Genomic DNA, 18090 nt, shown 5'->3' on the forward strand with positions numbered 1-18090 from the left:
ATAAAAATATATGAATGAGTAATGCCCGAACGGCATAGGCAAGATGCAGTAGATGGTATAGAGTACAGTGTATACATATGAGATGAGTAATGTAGGGTATGAAAACATTATATAAAGTGGCATTGTTTAAAGTGGCTAGTGATACATTACATCAAGATTGCAAGATGCAGTAGATGGTATAGAGTACAGTATATACATATGAGATGAGTAATGTAGTATTCATCTACCCACTGTACCTTCAACAACCTACAGTAAATGCATGGAACATAATAGACATGACATATTTCCATTTTTTAATGAATTATAAACATCAAGGATTAACCATTACTTTCTATTAGGCTACTATTACTACTTTGAATTGCACTGAATGTATACTTGTATAATGTTTGACCCTGCAGCTTTGTTGGAATAAAAGTGGAATCAATTTATCATACTATTATGATTATTTTACGTTTTAACTTGAGGTGTTGTGATGTGCTTTTCACATTGAAGAAGGTGTAATTATTACAAAATATAATTAGCCACAATATTTCTTAAAATGTAAGTACATCGTGCACTCTTCCATGGGGCAGAAGTCAGCGTGTTGTTGTTGTGATTCTGCATGATAGCAGCAGGTAGCAACAATTACAAAAATCTGCAATGTGGGGAATCGTGGGTGGCTCGTTTCAGACCGTTTTATCTTGTTATTAATATCTACCATGTCTTGTTTTGAGGTGTTTTGACTGATGTCAAGTCTATTCTAATATGGCAAAACATTTTTTAGCTAGCTAACCAACAACTTTAACGATGTATTTGAGAGTCAACAAGTGCTCAACGTGCCAATTTATTTATGTTTTCAATAAACATTGGGAGGCAAAATATAGCATACACGTTGTCAACAACCCAAGCCAACGCCATACGTTTTACACCATAAATTGTGCATGCTAAACAGCCAACCCCTCTGTGGATATAATTTGTAAACTCATACTATAATTAAATTAGGCCTCCCTGTTTAATGTCTCATATATCTGTCCATATCAATTAAATCTGAATAAAAAATGGTTTGTAGTGTAATATCAGGAGGCGCTGTTACATAAGCTAACATAGTCCTTACGGTCATTGGTCAACTTTGAGAGTTAGGCTATGTTCCTTTACTGTTCCTTTAAAATAAAAAGCTGACCGAGGTGGAGAGGAAGGGGTGCTAGAGACCGTTCACTGTTTGCTTGTGTCAGTTCTGTGTGTGAATACTGCTGAAATCAATAGAATTAGCTAATAGCTACTAGGAAAACTAGCGAAACTGGTGGACATTTAACGCGTACGAGCGATTCAACCATAACCAGGTAAGTTGATGTCCTGATATATCTTGAGCCGACAACGACAGTTCCGTGTGACTACAGAGGTTGTTGAGGAGCACAATACAAAGGTTTTCTTCGCAGACAAATGCCGGTTGTTCAGAAGAGGCCCGCAAGTATCTTATTTCTCAAGACAACGAATAGGTTCAATGAGATTTCCCAATCCCGCCTGTTTTATACATTTTTAAATGCATATCGTTGTCAGTGAGAAAACATATTGTCGAGTAACCCGTGTCCGTTGAGAAGACGACAACGTAAAGTGAAGGTTTGGAAGATCAGTGGCCGGGTAGCGAAGGAACATTGGTTGGTCTGCGGTGTCTCCTAGTGATACACACCGTCCATAAGTGCAGCCTGGGCCGCTAGAGGGATACGGGGACTGCCGGGGGTGGCGTTGCGACAACCGATGTATTGAGGTACGGAGAGAATGCCCTCGACGTCCGTGAATGATTTTGTTGGAAAGAAAACCGTCCTATTTATCAGGTATAGCCTTATGCAGACTAAGTTAATGTTGTCACAGGTAAAGTTCAATTTTAATAAATCATTTTTGGATCCAGTGTGAAGTCGTGTTAAATTATATATGATAATCATGGCCATCACAATTTGGACAGATTGTCGTCTATTTTGACTTTCTACCGTCATACACTGGCTGTACATTGACTAATATATCCCAGTTCTATTCGTGTATCCCATGATATTGGCGTTTTTGTGAAGTGTTATTTAATTAAACAGTAGCCTAGGCTTGGTCTTCGAGCTTGCGGCCCTTCTTCGGCGGTTTTACTGCAGCCTTGGAAGTCGGCAACGTTGTTTATCATTCATTGGTAGGCTTCAGACAGTGGGAGATACAGTATGGCGGGTTTGAGTATCGCGCTACACATTACCGCCCCTCCACCTGCTGCTAGTTTAATACAGTGTATTTGTGTATGCCATAGTCTCTGTAGAATAACCCTAATTGGTTGAGTTAAATTATAAGCAATTCATATTCTGGCAGATTTGGTTGTTTTTTTGTGCCAATTTCGGCCTATGCCCTTACTGCATTGCTGTAGCTCTAAAAAACATTGTAATAATCATGATATTCAATAAAGGAGCATTTCAGCATTAATGTGATGTAGTCCTTTTTATAGGTCCATAGTCAAAATACAATGATAGCCTATAGCTTACAGTAACTATCTGAACCATATACAGTTTAAGTCAGAAGGTTACATACACGTAGGTTAGAGTCATTAAAACTCGTTTTTCAACCACTCCACAAATGTCTTGTTAACAAATTATAGTTTGGTCGGTTAGGACATCTACTTTGTGCATGACACAAGTCATTTTTCCAAAAATTGTTTACAGACAGATTATTCCATTTATTATTCACTATCACAATTCCAATGGGTCAGAATATTACATACACTAAGTTGACTGTGACTTTAAACCGCTTGGGAAATTCCAGAAAATGATGTCATGGCTTTAGAAGCTTCTGATAGGCTAATTCACATAATTTGAGTCAATTGGAGGTGTACCTGTGGATGTATGTCAAGGCCTACCTTCAAACTCTGTGCCTCTTTGCTTGACATCATGGGCATATCAAAAGAAATCCGCCAATACCTCAGGATTTTTTTTTTCATCCTTGGGAGCAATTTCCAAACGCCTGAAGGTACCACGTTCATCTGCACAAACAATAGTACGCAAGTATAAACACAATGGGACCACACAGCCATCATACCGCTCAGGAAGGAGACTCGTTCTGTCTCCTTGAGATGAATGTACTTTAGTACGACAAGTGCAAATCAATCCCAGAAGAACAGCAAAGGACCTTGTGAAGATGCTGGAGGAAACGGGTAGAAAATATCTATATCCACAGTAAAACGAGTCCTATATCGACATAACCTGAATGGCCGCTCAGCAAGGAAGAAGCCACTGCTCCAAAACCGCCATAAAAAAGCCAGACTACGGTTTGCAACTGCACATCGGGACGAAGTTCATACTTTTTGGAGAAATGTCCTCTGGTCTGATGAAACAAAAATATAACTGTTTGGCCATAATGACCATCGTTATGTTTGGAGGAAAAGGGGGGAGGGTGGCAAGTCGGAGAACACCATCCCAGCTGTGAAGCACGGGGGTGGCAGCTTAATGTTGTGGTGGTGCTTTGCTACAGGAGGGACTGGTGCACTTCACAAAATAGATGGCGTCAGGAAAATTATGTGGATATATTGAAGCAACATCTCAAGATATCAGTCAGGAAGTTAAAGCTTGGTCGCAAATGGGTCTTCCAAATGGACAATAACCCCAAGCATACTTCCAAAGTTGTGACAAAATGGCTTAAGGAAAACAAAGTCAAGATATTGAAGTGGCCATCACAAAGTCCTGACCTCAATCCCTTAGAACATTTGTGGGCAGATCTGAAAAAGCGTGTGTGAGCAAGGAGGCCTACAATCCTGACTCAGTTACACCAGCTCTGTCAGAAGGAATGGGCCAATATTCACCCACTTCCCACTTATTGTGGGAAGCTGTGGAAGGCTACCCAAAACGTTTGACCCAAGTTAAACCATGTAAAGGCAATGCTACCAAATACTAATTGAGTGTATGTAAACTTCTGACCCACTGGGACTGTGATGAAAGACAAAGCTGAAATAAATCATGTTCTCTACTATTATTCTGACATTTCACATGCTTAAAATAAAGTGGTGATCCTAACTGACCTAAAGACAGGATATTCTTACTAGGATTAAATGTAAGGAATTGTGAAACTGTGTTTTAAATGTATTTGGCTAAGGTGTATGTAAACTTCTGACCTCAACTGTATATAAAGAATGTTGTATGATATGCATACAAAAGCTGTATTTTGACCCCCTCTCATTTCTCTTTGTTTCAGATGTAAAAATGTGAGTATTGTCAGAGGCAGATGTGCTCCCACCCACCCCAGCACCACACTAGAATGTACTTGATGAACGTGCCTCCAGTTGCGGCTATTCACACAGAATGGAAGTCATCGTGTGGCGGTCCGCCCGGAGGCTTTAGCGGTCTGCCCATCTGCTTCAATGACTCTGACAACGACTTGTCCACCACTGGAACACCCATCCCAGAGAAGGTCCAGATGATCATAGAGAGCCTAAGGAGCACCCATTCCTCACTCGACATGGGCAATGAGACGGAGGGGAACCAGGTGCTGTCAGGACAACCAGGACAGGATGTCGGAGCCCGCAGCTCCCAGGGCCAGGGCTTCAAGGCCCGGAGGGGGCTTCCTGTGGTGATGGGGCCCAAATTCAGAGGACCTCTTCCTGCCACTCACATTAATAACTTGCTGGCAGTGCCAGAAGTTTCCTCAAATGTTGATTCGGAGAGCCAGAGTTCTGACAGCGATGACTCTGTGGATAGAGGGATCGAGGAGGCCATACAGGAGTACCTGAAGGAAAAGGACGACCACAAACGCAAGGCAGAGCCAGAGCCATCCACTAATATTCTACAGCCACCCAAGATGCCACGGAGGGAGCCTCCTCCAACCGTTCCAGAACCTCCCAAACCACAATCTGACAGCAATAAGGTTTTAACTGCCAGCAACCAGGTCCCGAAAAGTGTCAAAACAGAAACGCAGGACACCACACCCCCAGCCATGAAAAAACGTGTAAAAAGTAAGACACCCACCTGCAAAGAGAATCCCTTTAAGAAATTGGGCACAACAAGCAAAGCAGCGGTGGTCCAAAAACTGTCCTCTTTCGAACGGAAGAGAGGCCCCTCTATTTCGAACCCTCTTTCTGGCAAACTGAAGTGTCCCTTGGTGAAAGCAGTTGAGGAACACTTGTCTGACAGTGACAGCAGTAGTGATGACGGTATAGAGGAGGCTATTCAACGCTACCAGCAGGAGAAGAAGAGAGAGAGACATGAAGGAGGAGGCAGACAGTCCTCCAAGCCCCTTCTTCTCCTCAAAGAGGAGTCCGACTCCAGCAGCAGCGATGACGGAATTGAGGAGGCGATCCGCCACTACCAGCTGGAGAAGCAGAAAGAGAAAAAGAGTGTCCCCAAACTCTCTCTATCTCTACCCCCTAAACATGAGCAAGTCAGTAAAGCAGCCGCTTCCCTGTACTGTCCAGAGAGCATCAGCTCTCCAGCAGGGGCCATGAAAAAACACAAACTGTCTAAAAATAAAAAAAAGAAACCTGAGACTAGGGATGTAAAATCCTATCTACCCTCCCAAACTCCAGGTTCCTCATTCTCTCTTATCAAGACGAGATTAGCAGCTAGCAGTCCCCAGGGGAACGGCCTCCTCCTGTTGACTCATGTGGAGCCCCTGCGAGAGAGGGAGCAGGAGCAGCACACCACCCCAGGCCCAGCCACCCTGAAGGTGAACACTATCACTACCACCACAGCTGAGCTGATGTGTGCTGAGGCCATTCTGGACATCTCTAAAGCTGTCATTAAAATTCCAGAGGCCTTTAACCCTAATGCAGCGGACCTTATCAATATCAACAGCAGTTCCACAGAGTCCACCACTTCCCTCATCTCCACAAACTGTCCTGATGATGATGATGATAATAATAAAAGTAATGATGAGAGCTCCGTTGACAGTGAGGAGGGGATCGAACAGGAAATCCGGAAGTTTCTCGAGCAGAAGGCCCAAATGCACAAACTGTTGCCTGGTTCAGCTGTTGGTACTACAAGTCAGGGTGGAACTAACACTATGACTGAACAAGAGAAAAACACCAAACTGAGTCTGGCCCAGAAGAAAACACTGAGGCTGTCTTTGACGCAGAGAAGAAAGCGCAAAGAGGAAGGCGGCAGCAGGAACGGTTCCAAGGAGGAACGAGAGACTGATCTCGGAATGAAAGAAGAGGCCGTTACAAAACCCTTAACTGAGCATGACAGAGGGTCAGGCTCATCCTTGTCGTCCCTGAAGAAAGCCCCACTGAAGTCAGTGAAGGGCTCAGAGAGGAGGAGGGAACAGAGTGGAGAGAAGAGTAGCTCACTGGACAGTGACGAAGACCTGGACACTGCAATAAAAGATTTGCTCAAGACAAAGAAGAAGTTGAAAAAGAAGACTAGAGATATGAAGTTGAAGTCAAGGAAGGGCCTCAAGGATGATGAGTATTTGTCTAGAAAAACAGCATCACCGCTAAAGAAGCTCAGAACAGAGTCTGAGCCCAAGACCAGCAGTCTTTTGAAAACGACCCTTAAAGTCACTACTACTACAGCCCGAAGTGGCAACGACAACAGAGAGAAGTGCAAAGTGAGTAAGAATGTGTCAAAGCATCCACAGAGCAATAAAAAGAAAGAGCCACTTAACCAGGCATATGAGACAGACCGGTCTGAAGGGACAAAATGTGTAGAATGCCTGTCGGGAGTTAATGACCCAGGGGTGTTTCAGATAAAGGAAGATAGTAGTTCAGTGGACAGTGACGACGGCATTGAACAGGAGATCAGAAAGTTCCTGGCGGAAAAGGCTAAAGTTTCTACTACCGCAGGGAACACGGGAGATGGAAAGGAGATTGGGAACGGCAAGGGCAAAACTACAATCCCTCTCACAGAGAAAAGCATCAAAACGGAAAATCAGCTGGCTGATATTCCAAGAATGGATGTTACCCAATTCCCTGACCCGCCTCGTCAGAGCAGTTCTGAGCAGAGAAGAGTTCCGGACAGAGGAGTCTTTCCCAACACACCCCCAGGAAACCCCACCTCCATCCTAGGACCAGCCAGGGGATCGTGCCTCCTTTCAGCCCTCACCCCCAGCTCCTATCCTACAGCCCTGGAGCCTGCTGATGGGGCTGACAAGAGGAGTTTGGGTTCAGGAAGCGGTAATGCCCACCAGTATGCCAGCTCAGAGATGGCAAGGGGTCACAGCCACAGGTCATTTCCAAGCCCCAGCACCCACTTGCCCAGGACTGACTCAGAGCAGTGGCTTAAGAGCCAAGCGTTCCCCCCCACTGAGACAAAAGAGAAGATCCATAACCGGAACCCATTCCAGTACAGCTCACCTAGTTTTGGTGAGAAGACAGCCACCACGCATGCGTATCAGTGTGGAGTACCAGCCAGTATCTATCAACATAGGAGAGCTGAGCCTGCACCTGCATTGGACACACCTGTCTCCACCTGTCCTGATGTTGTACGGATTGGGAGGATCGTCAAATCACCACTGGTTCCTTTCCACTGCCCCTCATCCTCAGAGACAGCCGTCGTCTTCAGCTCTCCGTTCCCAAGCCTAACCAGGAGACCTGTGGAGACTGGGCCGTCCGGGAGGTACTTCCTCCAGGGTCATGGGTCAGGGCCGGGCAGCCGCTGGGGTCAACCTCCAACCCTGACCCCAGGGCCGTCGGAGAGCAGCGTGGTACACGTGGCCAAGAACCAGACCACGTTAGTCGAACTGTCTGAGAACAAGACCAATCATGTACAAGTCAGGAGCAGGGAGGTGACAGTGATTGAGGGAAAGAAGGAAAGGAGAAGTGACTTGCCAGCAGGAGAGAAGGAAAAAGAAAGGGAGGGCAGAAAGCCAGAGGAGAGAGGAGGAGAGCAGATAGAAAGACAAGGAGAGGAGGAGGAGTGTGTAGATGAGACCGATGTCAGCGAGTCAGACGAGAGGACGAGCCCAGAGAAGAAGCAGGGCTTTCCTACTTTGTAAGTTCAGGCTTTTTCCTTGTAACTTCACATAGTAGCATCACATAGCCTTTTTTTTTTTTACCTATTGCGTGTGCCCTCCTTCCTAGTGGAAATCATGTGCATTCTTTCATTTGACGGTTCCAAGGGATAGTTTGTTTGTTGATACACAAAATGAGCATAGTGCAAAGCTTATTTTTATATGTTTGTACATTTTATACATCTATTTAAAATACTATAACACAATGTCATCAAGGATTTAAGACAAACCTACCTTTTTTTTCAGTTCTGTGAGATTCCATTTTCTGTTACGTTCTTATCATTCAAGCTCTTAAAAGCAATATCAATCACCACCCTGAAACAACGAGCCCCGTGCATGAAGGCTCATACCACCAATGCACAGCTGTGTGTGTCTGGTCATTTAATACAGGAACTGGTTATTTTTGTCTCCCTTGACATTTTAAAAAAAACTTTCAAACCCTATCAAATATATAAACCTAACCACTAAAATACTACACTAGTACTATAAAATGTTAGGTCAAATACAGAATTATAAAGACAATTTTAACAGGGAGCAGTGAGGTAGAAGTGTTTTGTAGCTCCATGGATGAATGGCTTAAGGGACTCTTTTTTTATAATGCAAATACTTCATACTCTGCATTCAACTAGCCTAATATTCCCATGTGTGTGTCTGTGTTCCCTTTCCCTCTTTGTAATGTTTTAATAGACTAAAATCTTCCCTGTGCATTCTAACAGTCTTCCCCATTTTAATGACACAAATGCACGGAAACAAAAAGTATCATTGTCATAACAAGCCCTTACCATAAGCTACGTTTCTGTTCTGAAGGATCCTGTCAGCAGCGGTTAAATTAGCAAAAGCGACTAACACCCATTCAGATGCTGTTTTTACACCTGCTTTTTGTATGTTTGCTCTGTTTTGTGTCTGAAAATATACAAATACTTTCTGAATTTGTGGCCTATCATGAAGAGATTGTCCTCTATACAATCATAGGCACATTGCCCATATCAATGGTTCATCTCCCGCTCACAAGCTGTCAACAGCACACACAAACTCATCGGGCTCTTCGGATGTCTCCACTTGCCATTTGGTATGGGTTTTTTTTCTTTCTTTCTTTGTTTGCTTGTTTTATGTTCCAGTAGTTTTCTTGAATTTTCATATGTGAAAAGAATTATTTATTTTTGTTTATGGGGAAAAAAAGGAGGAAAAAATACTTGCTGAACATGCTGTGCATCGCCAGTTTTCATAAATATTTTGCAAAAATTGAACTTTCACTGGTTTTCCCTGTCAGAGGAAGGATACTTTGACTGTATCTTTAAAGTGCAACTGTATAATAAAGAGTGAATTTCAACAACAGTGGTGCCTCTATCTGATTTAACAATTCAAGATTGATATGGTCAATATGAGTGTGTGCGTGCGCGCGCATGTAATTGTGAACCAATGAGAAAATGTCAAAAGACAATATGGTATTTTTTTTTATATAGTTTAAAATTAAAATGTATCCTCAACAATATAAGAATCATAACTTGATTATTGCTCAACCGAGAAGGACCATGCATACATCACAGAAGAGTTCTTCAAGATGTACCTACCAGCTGTTACTCCTCAGGACACTTGCCCCTCAAGGAATGTGGATTACTGTTAAACAGCCATATCTACAGTGCCTTCAAAGTATTCATACCCTGTAACTTATTCCACATGTTGTGTTACAGCCTGAATTCAAACACAAAATACCCCATAATGGTTTTAGACATTTTTGCCAATTTATTGAAATATCACTTCAGTATTCACACCCCTGAGTCAATACTTTGTCGAAGCACCTTTGGCAGCGATTACAGCTGTGAGTCTTCCTGGGTAAAGGCATCCGCATGCTTCCCAGCCAAAACAGTTCGGAAGAGTTCATGCATATATTATGATAACATTTTGTGACGGTTTTGGTGAGGGGTTTTTTGGCTGTTCAAGCCCACAATTTTTTGGGTGGAGGCAAAGTTTGGAGCTGAAGTCTACGGTCCTGCACCAAACATTTTAGATATACAATTGCGCAACTAAAATCTCCTGGGCAAAAACATTGAAAGTAATGACAGATTTCTTGAGTTATCTTAGATTAATACATACTATTTTGAGGAAGTGTGTACTGTTTACCGCTTCTCAAAATCGACAAACAATACTATTGCCACTTTTTTCTCATTATACAAGCAAAGGTCTTTAAAGGGAGTATGCAAGCAGACTCGTTCCGTTCGGCTAGGCACCACCCGAACTGAAGCATACTGACGTCTTAAGTCTAAGAGCTTTCCATACCAGGATTGTGCAATATTTGCCCATTCTTTTCAAAATTCTTCAACCTCAGTGAAATTGGTGGTTGATCATTACTAGACAACCATTTGCAGGTCTTGCCATAGATTGTTAAGCAGATTAAAATCAAAACTGTAACACGGTCACTCAGTAACACTGTCTTCTTGGTAAGCAACTTGAGTGTAGATTTGGCCTTGTGTTTTAGATTATTGTCCTGCTGAAAGGGGAATTCATCTCCCAGTGTCTGGTGGAAAGCAGACTCAAGCAGGTTTTCCTCTGGGATTTTGCCTGTTCTTAGCCCCATTCTGTTTTTTTTTGTATCCTGAAAAACATCACAGTCCTTAACAATTGCAAGCATACCCATAACATGATACAGCCACCAGTATGTTTGAAAATATGGAGTGGTAATCAGTAATGTGTTGTATTGGATTTGCCCCAAACATAACATTTTATATTAAGGACAAAAAGTTAATTGCTTTGCCATATTTGTTTCTGTATTAATTTAGTGCCTTGTTGCAAACAGGATGCATGTTTTGGAATATTTTTATTCGGTACAGGGTTCCTTCTTTTCAATCTATCAATTAGGTTAGTATTGTGGAGTAACTACAATGTTGTTGATCCGTCCTCAGTTTTTTCCGATCACAGCCATTAAACTCCATAACTTTTTTAAAGTCACCATTGACCTCATGGTGAAATCCTTGAGTAGTTTCCTTCCTCTCTGGCAACTGAGTTAAGAAGGACGCCTGTATCTTTGTAATGACTGGGTGTATTGATATACCATTCAAAGTGTAATTAATAACTTCACCATGCTCGAAGGGATATATTCAATGTCTGCTTTATTTACCCAGCTACCAATAGGTGCCCTTCTTTGCGAGGCATAGGAAAAGCTTGCTGGTGTTTGTGGTTGAATCTGTGTTTGAAATTCACTGCTTGACTGAGGGACCTTACAGATCATTTTATGTGTGGGGTACAGAGATGAGGTAGTAACTCAAAAATCATGTTAAACACTATTATTGCACACAGAGTGAGTTCATGCATCTTATTATGTGACTTGTTAAGCACATTTTTACTCCTGAACTTATTTAGGCTTGCGATATCAAAGGGGTTGAATACCTATTGACCCAAGACATTTCAGCTTTTTAATTTTAGTTACTGTGTAGACATTAAAACATAATTTCACTTTGACATTATGGGGCATTGTGTGTAGGCCAGTGACAGACAATATCAATGTAAACCATTTTAAATAAGGGCTGTAACACAACCAAATTTGGAAAAAGTCAAGGGGTTGCTAATACTTTCTGAAGGCACTGTATGTAACCCTTGCTATATTGTCCATGTACATGACTCATTTAGCTAATGTTAAAGGCCTCAGTCTCCTCCTACTTCTCCTTTCATTATCGTATCAAATCAAAGTTACTCAGCGGTGATTAGTACAGCAGTACCTTGGGCCCAGAAACATTTTTATCAGTCAGACCGATTGGAAGACATGATTGAGAAACTCCAAGGTCTCTGCTTGATCTCTTATCATTTCCCTCTGGCAACCGCATGCAATTCTGTTCTGCGGCCTGACTATTTCGATTTCTCTAATGTTGAGATTGAGAATGATATGATCATACTTTTCATAACGTGTAGTGCATAAGCAGTCACTGTTTTAAGGAGTATGGAAATTAGGCTGTGTTCGATTATTCTTGAGCAGATTGTCTGATCTCCAAATTATAATGAGTAGTCATTGAAGATGTAGGGTGATGTGTAGGTCAGTCAGTCTGCTGTTGCCGGCTGCAATGTAGCCAGTCTTAAACATGCACTGATGCTACTTCCCCTACCTTGCCCCAGGTCTCTATCCAGCGCCATTGACCCTGGTGTCGACCTCAGCCCTTACATAGCACTGAACACAGAGGAGAGGAGCAAGAGGAGAGGATTGATGTATAAAGCAGTCGCTGTAAAGCAGCCAAAGGTACAGTGACATACAGGAACAGTTAAGCCTGTTGCACACTGCCCATACAATGCCAAACAAACACCAACAGAAACTGAGTTGGCTAGGTGTGTCTATGTGTTGGGTATTGCATGGGCATTGTGCAATGGGCTTTAGTGTGTGTTCTGATTTATCTGGAATAGGTTTGGAATGCATTGGGGTTTGTTGGCTTGGTTTGTTGACAATGGAATCTTTCGGTTGCTTTTTTTCATTAGACCAAGATTAAAAAACCTGTCAAGAGAGTGCTCCAATTTCTACCACTATCCAGGTACATTTTGTCAGTCTCATCTTGTCATATTTACCATACTTGATAACACAATAGTACAATAAGGAGATAAATAAAGGAGTAGGAAATTACATGATTAGAGTCCAATCATGATTAGAGTTCCTTGAGTCCAATCAAATTTTATTTGGCACCTGCTTCGTTAACAACAGGTAGACTAACAGTGAAATGATTACTTATGGGCATTTCCCAACAATGCAGAGAGAAAAAAATTTGTGTAATGATAAAGGATTCTGCTTTGCAGGAAAAATGAATCAACTTGGAAGTGAAGCACATCTTCAAGATTTCTTATCAAATATTGAAATGTTGAACTGTTATTGTTGGTTGAATTGTTTGATTGGGAAGTATGTTAGTTGTGTTGAAATTGCACTTCAGCTCTTTGTTGGTTTGTTCAACAATATTTGTATTATTTATATATGTTTCATATTTGCATAGTAGGCTATTTTGATTAGGCCATTGATCTTCAATATTAACCGTTTGAGAGTTGTTGAATGTTTTAAATATCAATAAATTTTCTTCTACATCATGTTCATATTAATGTTGAAATATAATTTCTTGACACTTTTGGTAAAAACAAGGTTATGAAATCAACAGATCCAGAAAATCTGGCTAGAATTTGACCAGAAAGAGGAATGTACAGGTAACTGCCAAAGTAAAGGAAACACTTGAGTAAATGAGGGACACGAAGTATATTGAATGCAGGTGCTTTGACACAGGTGTGGTTCCTGAGTTAATTAAGCATATTAATACATCATCATGCTTAGGGTCATGTGTAAAAATGCCCAGCTACCCATTATTTTGGCTACCATGGCTAGAACAAGAGATCTCAATGACTTTGAACGAGGGGTCTCAAAGGTACATAGGGGGTTTAAAGTATGTGTATTTTATTATACTGCTGAGTGCCAGAAGTCCTCACAATTGTACACCAAGGAAGATGCTAACAAGTGAGGACATTTTGCAGGGCCTCACAAGGAAAACAGTTATTTTAGGCTTAGGGTTTGGGGTTAAGGTTAGGGGAAATTATTTTTAATGGGAATCAATTGTTGGTCCTCAAAGTATAGTAAAACAAATATATGTCAGTCACCAGATCTCAACCCAATTGGACACTTACGGGAGGTTCTGGAGCAGCACCTGAGACAGCATTTTCCACCACCATCAACAAAATATCAAGTGGATGGAATTTCTTGTGGATGAATGGTGTCGCATCCCCAGTGGTGTATATTCATGGATGTCAAGGAAAGCCAGGCTTCCCCAAATATTAGACTAGTTAACAAAATATATACAGTACCAGTCAAAAGTTTGGGCACAACTCTTTATTTGTAATATTTTCTACATTGTAGAATAATAGTGTAGAGCAAAGGAAACTGCGCCCCTCTGTCTCAGTGTGTGTAGCCCATTTATCTGATGCTGTCTGGATTAAAAAAGTATGACATGTTGCCGCCGTAGCATTTCATTGATTGAACAAGCGTTTGGCCTCTGATTGATAAAATAGTTTATATAAAATAATTAGCCAATCAGCTTTCAGCTGAGCTCAACTGTGGGTTGTCCTGCTGCAGCATCCCCCCCCCCCAAGGGAGGCCAGTATGGATTTGGCTTCACAACAATCAAATCACATCCGTCAACAACGTGTCTGTTTCTGGTCTGCTTGTGTTGATGTCCTGCAGTAGCTAGCTTGCTAAATCAACCCTTTTCTAAGCCATCGGTGGAGATGTGGATTTGGACTTGAGGTTTTGACTTAATTATCTGTACAGGAAAATGATTATGATGGCGATTCTGATCTAACCATGGATTAATATTGGCTTGAGACGATTGAAGTTCAATATGTAGCATAGATGTAGCCTAGTAGACTCACATAACTAGCTAGTTAACATAGCTGATTAATTATTGCCCATGCGAAGAAGTTAGGCTAGCAAGCATTTTAGCTTCGTAGCCTATGACAACAAAAACTAAAAGTGTACTGTATGACAGAGCCATAGACCGTTTTGCCAACATGAAAGAGGAGGATGGCATTGGCGTTCAACTAGTCTAGAAGTAGAGTGAGTCAGCTTCCTATTTCGCAACAAAGCATCCTTCACTCGTGCTGCCAAACATACCCTCGTAAAACTTGACCATCTTACTGATCCTTGACCTCTGCGATGTCATCTATAAAATAGCCTCCAACACTCTACTCAACAAATTGGATGCAGTCTATCACAGTGCCATCCGTTTTGTCACCAAAGCCCCATATATCACCCACCACTGCGACCTGTACGCTATCGTTAGCTGGCCATCGCTTCATACTCGTCGCCAAACCCACAGGCTCCAGGTCATCTACAAATCTCTGCTAGGTAAAGCCCCGCCTTATCTCATCACACTGGTCACCATAGCAGCACCCACCCGTAGCACGTGCTCCAGCAGGTATATCTCACTGGTCACCCCCAAAGCCAATTCCTCATTTGGCCGCCTTTCCTTCCAGTTCTCTGCTGCCAATGACTGGAACGAACTGCAAAAATCACTGAAGCTGGAGACCCATATCTCCCCCACTAGCTTTAAGCACCAGCTGTCAGAACAGCTCAGAGATCACTGCACCTGTACATAGCCCATCTGTAGACAGCCCATCCAACTACCTCATCCCCATACTGTATTTATTTATGTATCTTGCTCCTTTGCACCCCAGTAGCTCTACTTGCACATTCATCTTCTGCACATCTACCATTCCAGTGTCTAATTGCTATATTGTAATTACTTCGCCACCATGGCCTATTTATTGCCTTATACCTCCCTTATCTTACCTCATTTGCACTCACTGTATATTTTTATTTTTTCTACTGTATTTCTACTGCATGTTTGTTTATTCCATGTAACTCTGTGTTGTTGTATGTGTCGAACTGCTGTGCTTTATCTTGGCCAGGTTGCAGTTGTAAATGAGAACTTGTTCTCAACTAGCCTACCTGGTTAAATAAAGGTGAAATAAAAAATTAAATAAAAGTCAACTTGTTTTTGTTTTTTATTACTTGAGCACGAAACAAATCATTACCATGAACAGCCACATGATATTTAGCAACAATGATTGGACTAAATCGTTTTTGGTATCTTTAAGTTTGTTTTCACGTTATTAAACTAATGATATATAGCCCAGTTGATTTGATGATGATGAAATGATGCTGGAATAGCGGAGTCAGTGCTCCTGTTGTCTTTGTGCTGACTTGCTGGTAACTCGGTGGTTCTATACTGAACAAAAATCTAAATGCAACATGCAACAATTTCAATGATTTTATACATTTAAATATATTATTATTTACAGTTAAAAAATATATTTACAGTTCATATTGACTGACTTTGTTGTCAGTCAATTGAAATAAATTAATTAGGCCCTAATCTATGGATTTCACATGACTGGGCAGGGGCACACCCATGGGTGGGCCTGGGAGGGCATAGGCCCCCACCCACTGGGGAAGCCAGGCCCAGCCAATCAGAATGAGTTTTTCTTCAAAAAAGGGCTTTATTACAGACAGAAATACTCATCAGTTTCATCAGCTGTCCGAGTGGATGGTCTCAGACATCCCGCAGGTGAAGAAGCTGGATGTGGAGGTCCTGGGCTGGCGTGGTTACACGTGGTCTGCGGATGTAAGGCCGGTTGAAAGTATTACCACATTTTTGTAAACCACGTTGGAGGTGGCTTATGGTAGAGAAATTAACATTCAATTTTCTGGCAACAGCTCTGGTGGACATTTGTGCAGTCAGCATGCCAATAGCAAAACTTGAGACATCTGTGCTATTGTGTTGTGTGGCAAAACTGCACATTTTCAAGTGGCCTTTTATTGTCCCCAGCACAAGGTGCACCTGTGTAATGAGCATGCTGTTTAATCAGCTTTTTGATATCCCACACCTGTCAGGTGGATGGATTATCTTGGCAAAGGGGAAATGCTCACTAACAGGGATGTAAACATATTTGTGCACAAAATTTGAGAGAAATAAGCTTTTTGTGTGAAAGGTACATTTCTGGGATCTTTTATTTCAGCTCATGAAACCAACACTTTACATGTTGCGTTTATGTTTTTGTTCAGTATGGTTGTTTAGGAAGCGGTTAAAAACATGAACTTGTTTGATCACGCTGTAGGTCTAACTGTTTTTACATGCAATATTTGTTTTGTGGACTTCACCTGACAGATTGCTCTCCGGTTATGTGATTAAACAAAGGTATGTGTCATTCAATTAATTCTGCCACTGTGTGACAGTTGTCTTTTTGTTGTCTCACGGTGGCTTATGAAGGAATGCAAACAACACAATTATCACAAACTAACTTGTAATATGGCTTTTTTACTAGCTTGACTTCCCCAGTGATTTTACACAGGCACCGCTACTGCACATCTCACAAATGGAGTTCAAAACACTTGTAGAATATACGCCAATGCGCATTGATGCTGTTCTGGCGGCTCATGGTGGCCCTTCGTGCAATTTAAGATGCTTTATGTAGGTGTTTCCATTATTTTTGAAAGTGGTGGCTGCAAGGTAGCCTAGTGGTTAGAGCGTTGGAAGTTCAAATCCCTGAGCTGACAAGGCATCCTTCACTCATGCTGCCAAACATACCCTTGTAAAACTGACCATCCTACCAATCCTCGACTTTGGCGATGTCATTTACAAAATAGCCTCCAATACCCTACTCAACAAATTGGATGCAGTCTATCACAGTGCAATCCGTTTTGTCACCAAAGCCCCATATACTACCCACCATTGCGACCTGTACGCTCTCGTTGGCTGGCCCTCGCTTCATACTCGTCGCCAAACCCACTGGCTCCATGTCATCTACAAGACCCTGCTAGGTAAAGTCCCCCCTTATCTCAGCTCGCTGGTCACCATAGCATCTCCCACCTGTAGCACACGCTCCAGCAGGTATATCTCTCTAGTCACCCCCAAAACCAATTCTTTCTTTGGCCGCCTCTCCTTCCAGTTCTCTGCTGCCAATGACTAGAACGAACTTCAAAAATCTCTGAAACTGGAAACACTTATCTCCCTCACTAGCTTTAAGCACCAACTGTCAGAGCATCTTACAGATTACTGCACCTGTACATAGCCCACCTATAATTTAGCCCAAACAACTACCTCTTTCCCAACTGTATTTAATTAATTTATTTATTTTGCTCCTTTGCACCCCATTATTTTTATTTCTACTTTGCACATTCTTCCATTGCAAAACTACCATTCCAGTGTTTTATTGTGCTATATTGTATTTACTTTGCCACCATGGCCTTTTTTGCCTTTACCTCCCTTCTCACCTCATTTGCTCACATTGTTTATACTGTATTATTGACTGTATGTTTGTTTTACTCCATGTGTAACTCTGTGTCGTTGTATCTGTCGAACTGCTTTGCTTTATCTTGGCCAGGTCGCAATTGTAAATGAGAACTTGTTCTCAATTTGCCTACCTGGTTAAATAAAGGTGAAATAAATAAATAAATAAAAAGGTACAAATCTGTCGTTCTGCCCCTGAACAGGCAGTTAATCCACTGTTCCTAGGCCGTCATTGAAAATAAGAATTTGTTCTTAACTGACCTGCCTAGTTAAGTAAAGGAAAAATAAATAAAAAATGTGGAAGTTACCTGTACATTGATTTTGTAACACATTTCAATAAAGTCTTTGAATAAAC

General features: G+C 41.8%; 1 protein-coding gene across 2 annotated transcripts; it reads left to right on the forward strand.

Annotated features, from left to right (window-relative positions):
- The first annotated feature begins 1154 nt into the window (after positions 1-1154).
- Positions 1155-13132, forward strand: ppp1r26 (protein phosphatase 1, regulatory subunit 26). 2 transcript variants are annotated; one of them, XM_029620269.2, is made up of 5 exons: positions 1155-1319; positions 4189-7919; positions 12043-12163; positions 12397-12449; positions 12709-13128. In XM_029620269.2, exons 2-5 carry the CDS (start codon positions 4219-4221, stop codon positions 12731-12733), a joined length of 3900 nt encoding a protein of 1299 aa, XP_029476129.2. In that variant the 5' UTR covers positions 1155-1319; positions 4189-4218; the 3' UTR covers positions 12734-13128. The 2 variants fall into 2 exon arrangements, with proteins under 2 accessions (XP_029476129.2, XP_029476128.2); XM_029620268.2 differs by having other exon boundaries at positions 12397-13132.
- Positions 13133-18090: the final 4958 nt, after the last annotated feature.

Source organism: Oncorhynchus nerka, linkage group LG19 (genome assembly GCF_034236695.1).
Source record: "Oncorhynchus nerka isolate Pitt River linkage group LG19, Oner_Uvic_2.0, whole genome shotgun sequence".
NCBI lineage: Eukaryota > Metazoa > Chordata > Actinopteri > Salmoniformes > Salmonidae > Oncorhynchus > Oncorhynchus nerka.

What these genes read in the sequence shown, in the direction of transcription:
- ppp1r26 (XM_029620268.2), top strand. Translation starts at nt 4,219, where the DNA reads ATGTGCTCCCACCCACCCCAGCACCACACTAGAATGTACTTGATGAAC. An exon ending in AAGCAGGGCTTTCCTACTTT is followed by an intron (nt 7,920 to 12,042) that starts GTAAGTTCAGGC and finishes ACCTTGCCCCAG; the next exon opens with GTCTCTATCCAGCGCCATTG. An exon ending in TCGCTGTAAAGCAGCCAAAG is followed by an intron (nt 12,164 to 12,396) that starts GTACAGTGACAT and finishes TTTTTTCATTAG; the next exon opens with ACCAAGATTAAAAAACCTGT.